The sequence below is a fragment of the Cyphomyrmex costatus genome, unplaced genomic scaffold (genome assembly GCF_001594065.2).
Source record: "Cyphomyrmex costatus isolate MS0001 unplaced genomic scaffold, Ccosl1.0 scaffold5, whole genome shotgun sequence".
Lineage (NCBI taxonomy): Eukaryota > Metazoa > Arthropoda > Insecta > Hymenoptera > Formicidae > Cyphomyrmex > Cyphomyrmex costatus.
Genome location: NW_017279267.1, coordinates 5,623,673 through 5,629,741, shown reverse-complemented (window position 1 = coordinate 5,629,741; position 6,069 = coordinate 5,623,673). Strand labels below are relative to the sequence as shown.

General features: G+C 40.9%; 1 protein-coding gene across 2 annotated transcripts in view; it reads right to left on the bottom strand.

The window, feature by feature from the left end:
* Positions 1–6,069, bottom strand: part of MTA1-like (metastasis associated 1-like) — a 12,212-nt gene that overhangs the window by 2,024 nt on the left and 4,119 nt on the right. Inside the window, exons 4-9 of one of the 2 annotated variants that reach the window (XM_018545677.1) lie at positions 4,394–4,576; positions 2,296–2,541; positions 1,951–2,219; positions 1,658–1,846; positions 1,013–1,435; positions 328–922 (exon numbers count right to left, since the gene is read on the bottom strand). In XM_018545677.1, the coding sequence (XP_018401179.1) occupies positions 328–922; positions 1,013–1,435; positions 1,658–1,846; positions 1,951–2,219; positions 2,296–2,541; positions 4,394–4,576 (1,905 nt within the window). The remainder of the gene's footprint in view (positions 1–327; positions 923–1,012; positions 1,436–1,657; positions 1,847–1,950; positions 2,220–2,295; positions 2,542–4,393; positions 4,577–6,069) is intronic. The other variant, XM_018545678.1, reaches the window with a different exon arrangement.

Here is a 6,069-nt window from a genome sequence, read left to right as displayed (position 1 = left end):
ATATATTAATATATTATATTATATATATTAATATTATTAAATGATTAAATCAGCATATTATTCGCTACTAAAATCATGCAAATATCGTTTAATGCCCTTTCTTATTGTGTGTGTGTATGTGTGCACACGTGTAACTAAAATAATCAAGAGTGTTGGTTAATATAATAATACAGTAATATCTCCAAAATAACAAACAATTGCGACTTAATAATTTTACAAGGGTTTCATGTCTTACTTATTGAAAAATGTTCAGACTATCGTTTCAAAAAGTCTTATTTCACAATCTAATTTTTTGTCGCATACATAAAATAATTGCATATTACATACCCGGTGCTTTCGGCGGACGTGGAAATGAGACTCTTTCGGGCTGTTTGCGTTGTGCTGGTGCAGTCAGTGTCAACCAGTCCCAGTCACCGGGCTGTCGAGGTGCTGGATGATCACCTAAGCGCGAGGCGATGTCGATCACTTGGGGACGCGGCCGAGGCCGTACGGCGCGTGCAAGGATACGTAGTTCCGTAGGTGTTTTAGATGCCAGCTGGGCGCATAGGTGCCGCAACGGCGCGGCATTCACCGTCTGATGGGGCGCCCGCGCGGCGTGACGTGTGCGCAATTGTGCGGCGCACAGACGTCGCGCGGCGCGCGCCAGCAAGGAGGTGCGCAAGTAGAACGCGGACCGGGTTTTCATAACCGGCCGCGGCGATCCGCCGCCGCCGCCGCCGCTTCCGGCGGTGCCGCGCAGATCCACTCCATGCGCACTCGCGTAGTGACGACTCAAGTGAGCCTTCAGTTTGAACTCCTTGCCACAGGAGGGAATGCTACATCGATGCGGCCTGTGCGCGCCGCTCATCCCCTTGCTCTCTTCGTCCGAACCGGCGCCGGCGCGTTTCCTATCGAGATCGACGTCGTCTATGCGCGACGGTACCTTTTGTGGCAAAAAGAAAAAATAACATGAAATGTAAGTTCGTTAGTATCACAGTAATCTTGTGTTGTCATTGAATCGATCTACACATACTTTGAGCCCTCCATATTTCTTCCAGTATGTCCAACAAGATTGGCAAAGACGGTATTGCATATGCGTCGGTCCCCAAGAATACCACTGTGAACTTTGAACGACCTGACAACCCTCGCAAGGTTTTCCACCTACTCCGACCATAAGTATTCCGGAATTGTCACCCATCATGCTGCCATTACTATTACCGTTTAAAACACTTGTTGGCTTTCCGTTACTGTTATTATTACTATTGCCCAAAGGTACAATCGTGGCGGTGGAAGGAGCAGTGGTCGACGTAGGAGTTTTATTATAATTCGGTATGTAAACTTGCTTCAGCTTACTTTCCGCTTCTACAGCTTTCACTCTCTTCTGCTGGACATACCGATCTGTCGTTTTCCACATATAATAATATTCAATTACGTTCTTTAACGATTTCCATGGTAACTGAAAAAACATAAAAAATGTTTAAAAATTTGTTTATACATAGCTGTATTTTTACGGTACATAAATATACATAAATTATTAGCTGACTATTGGGTCGTTCATTGTAAATAATACCAATTATGTCGTTCATTGTACGTTTACATATATTGCCAAGGTCTTCTATAAACGACACAACACTCGACTGATACTTTATGTAATTACCCTTATTTAAGACGTGCTTACAAAGTCCGCTCGTATATCCGCAAAATCCTTTCCATATTTTTCAAGCGCCTCTTCGAACAGATTCGCTTCGGATGCACTCCATTCCTCCATCTCATCCCGACACAATACGGGGCCGGTACTAGGTACTAGAGATGCTAAGGCATTCGATAAGTCGTAGGCATGCAGATGCAATGTGTCCATCGCATGAAACTGTAACATAATTAAAATTTAATGAAATAACAATACTCTCTCTAAGAATATCAATTTAACTATTTATATTTATCTCTGTCCATAGTGCACCGAATGTTTCTCACCAGAGTAATATCTCTAGATGCAGCAGCTGCGGACATATGCAGGGAGGGCTGCTTAATGGAGGACGAACAGTCTAAGGCTCTCGCGAAGGTGCCTACTGATCTGCTAACGACGAGGAATTGATCAATTTGACGATCTGTCAAATCGTGTTTCGGAGTCCAAACCAAAGACTCCAAGTCTTGTAACCTGCGAGTATCCGTCTCTCTTTCTGACAATGTCAATATCGCCGGTATTTCTGTTGCTTGATATCTATTACCTACTCTAATTTCGCCTATAATGTGACAAATATTATTTTGTTAATTTTAATTTGTACCGTGTATACTGTACGTAATAGAATGCACTCTCACCTTTGTCAGCAAGTAAAGTACGCTGAGCAGGGTCAAATACTAAACAGTAAAAAAATGAATCCTCCTTGTTTAGATAGCTCGTCAATGATTCGGTTTCATTCAATAACGTAACGCAGCATTTGCCCCTGATGTGTGTGGCCGGCATAGTTTCCACTTGTCGCGACAAAAACAGCTCTCGATGTTTCATTTGATGCCGTTGTTTAGAACTTAATTCGGTTACACCTCCGGGAACACCTTCTTCCATCCCTATACGTAATAAAAAAAGTGAAATAATATTTGTGCCATATATCGAGATAAAATATATCATTTCGTGTAAAACACTATAAGTTTGATTTACAAAAAAATTTACCAACATTGAAGAAGTTAAAAAGCTGAATAATCATATATATATACACATACACACAGTATCCACCCACCCACACACACACACTCACACACACACATATACACACATATATATATATGTATCGAATAAAATGATACGTTTAATTTTTCAAACAAATTATTAATTGTTACATTTTACTTTTTATTAATACATATACTGATTAAAAGCAGTCACATCGCTATAAAAAAGACATCATTTTCTAAACGACATGCAGAAGAAAAGTATGCAATAATGATACGATCTATTGTATCCAATATAAATGTAAAAGCTACGCGAGAGAAAACGAAATGTTTAAATTTTTTTCTCATACTTGAACATCCATAAAGCTATTTATTTTTATTTTTCATTATCATTTTTGTCGCTTTAGCTTTTAATTAATTGTCCTAATGATTTCTTTAATGAAATTTGATATTGATTTGGTATCGAGTGGAAGTTGATTTATGCGACGTCTTGCAGCTTTCGATTAACCCAAGACTAACTTGTCCTGAGTAGCATTATCTTTTTAATTAATCTCTTACTCATCTATTTCACAGGAAATTAAAGTAATGAAATAAAATGAAATACAGGGACACGGCAGAATCAATGAAAATTCGAGCACGATACTAAACCAAAAAAAGAAACATCAGCAAGAGCGGGCAACAAAAGGCAAACGAAGAATAATTGCAAGGCAAAAACAATAATCCGCAACGGAAAGGAGATTAACTGTCGATAAAAAATTATATCATTTAGAGAAGCCTCAGATTACTAAAGTGTCATCGCAAGTACAATGCGGCGGGATTCATTTTTAATCTATGTATGAATGACAATGAGGATGTATCGCGGTGACAAATGGACTGTAATAAATTGACGATAAATCGGGAAAATCGAGAATGTTTAAAGCTGCTGAATGGACAAGATCAGAAAGGTGAAATAAGATGTTCACGAGAGAATCTGCTGTTTTAAATATAAAAGATGCTGTATTAAATGCGAAAAGTCAATAATACTAGATAAGGTATTTATATGAACGATTGGGAGTGAATGCATGCAAATGAATGATTTGTATGGGCATTTTGATAAGTCACCAAACTCCTTGTCAATTAACTAAAAGAAAGAAGCCTGATTATGCCCAATTTATTGTCTCTTTGGCCTTACAGTGAAATTTGTCTTGACTCGCGACATACACCAAGATTACAAAGAATTTTGATAAATCCCGCCGCTAAATCAGTAGCCTTGTATCGTCACTGGCTTCTATATAAGACTAATGAGATAAATCAAAAGATGCGAGTTGTATACCGTTTACCGACAAATCTACTAAACGCTTTGGAATTACGAAAACATTTAATTTCAATTTTTGAATAATATATTAAAATGTGATAAAGCTTTTATAATTCAATATATAACTATATTGCTGTGTAACTATTTTAAATAATTATTTATTTGAATGTCAATTTTTTAATAGAATTGTAAATGTTCTACAATAAAGTATTAAACATATTTGTATTCTCTTTTAAAAGTGGCCGTTTGACATTCGCAAACACATGATAAAAATAAAATAAAATTCCAAGTCAGCAATTATAATATTCAGCGAAAAATGCATAAAAATCAAATTTTGTGTACAAACAAACGTTTATACACTTCTTAAAGTAATTATGTATGCAATCGCTATTTCGCAAATACAAAGCTCGATTAGATTCGTCGGTAATGGTCATCTTTTGATTAACTACTCTCACTCACCATGGGGCTCTTGGGCCTCTGATAATGGGGCCTTCAGCCAGCCCCCTTTCCCGCCCCCTTTGATCATCACTTTGGGCCCGATACCATCTTTATTAGTCATTTCCTTAGTAGTGTCGGGATTCTCGAGTTTCGGATTCTGTGTACTCGCAGGGGATTCTGACCTCTGCTGCTCCGCGCTTGCCACTGGAATTTTCATTACAAGAAACCCATTCTACGTATCTCTCTTTTTCTAATTTGGTACACAATAACGCAGAAAGATACACGTATGACTGTAGTGCTAAGCGCAATCGTCTCATCTTAGAGCCCTTACGAAACTCTACCGAATCGTCCACCTCTTACGTTCTTTACGCTTTTATATTATATCGATTCGCACGCTAGTCGACACGTCGTCCGGTTCATCAAGTGCAATCGTGATTGCGCAATTGCGTTACGTGCGATTCGCGATTATGATTATCTCGGCCGATTCCGTCCGCGTTTCTATTTACCATTCATAGCTCCACATCGTATTTTCATTCGTGCGACGTACGAGATCAATACCTCCACCACGTTGACCGTTTCTCCGCGGGATCAAAATACCACCTTCAGCGTCGAATCCTCATTTCGAGTTTCACAGACGTGCGTAAAACGACGAGTAGATACCGCGTAATTAGCGCCCGTGCATTTTTGAGTCGGCGTTTCCTCGGCGAGCGCGCTTGGAAAAGCGCGTGGAACAAAAGGTGGCGAATCGTCGGCGCCTCGCGATCGACCGGCCATTACGAGCAGAATAAAAATTCATTATAGTCAGCCGGACTTTTGCCATCGTCTAATTAGCCATTGATCCGTTCAACGCGGTTGATCCGTATACGCCGTATAACGTTTCGCCGGCCGGCATAAGTTGAAACCGATTTCTCTATACAGCCCTTTTCCTTCGACTCCCGTTTGTCCTTTCGTTTCCCGCTTAGTCACACGCGGACACACCCGGGTGCGATAGCGACCGTGGTGCGTGTGTATCGACTTCCGCGAAAGACAAAGGAGAAAACGTATATTCTTTTTTTTTTTTACGCGAAAATTCGAGGTACCTCGGAGGAGCAAAACTGAGAGAGAATGAGAGAAAATAACGAAAAGAGGGAAGAGAACCCAATTCGGAGCAAATACCGCCGGACGAACGCATATACATGGACAACGTTACATACATACATACATATACATACACACATATACACACACACATACATGTATATAAATTTTTATACACGCGCAAACCCGGAGAGAGAGATGTACATATAATATATATATATATATACATACACACGGGGCGCGAAAGAAGAGAAGAGGAAGAAGAGGAGAGGAATAAAGGGGGGAAAAGGGGAGAGTTTGGCGAGGCAAGGGGGACGAACGTACGGGGGAGAGTGGTAGCAAATGCTTAAAACGAAGATGGCTAGTGGGGCCCACCATTTTCGCCCGGGCACACACGTACACACGTGTCGGTGTGCGTCGGTGGGGAAATACACGTAACATATACCCAAGCAACCCCTGCGTCAGCCATCCATTTAGTTGAGGGTGGTGGGTGGACCGAGTGGGTGTAGGGGGGAAAAAGGGGGGTGGAGGAGGAGGGTCGGGAGGTAGATGGAGATGGAGGAGGATGAGGAGGTGGAAAAGGGGGACCTAGCGGGTGCACCAGCGTCCCCCCTTCGTCC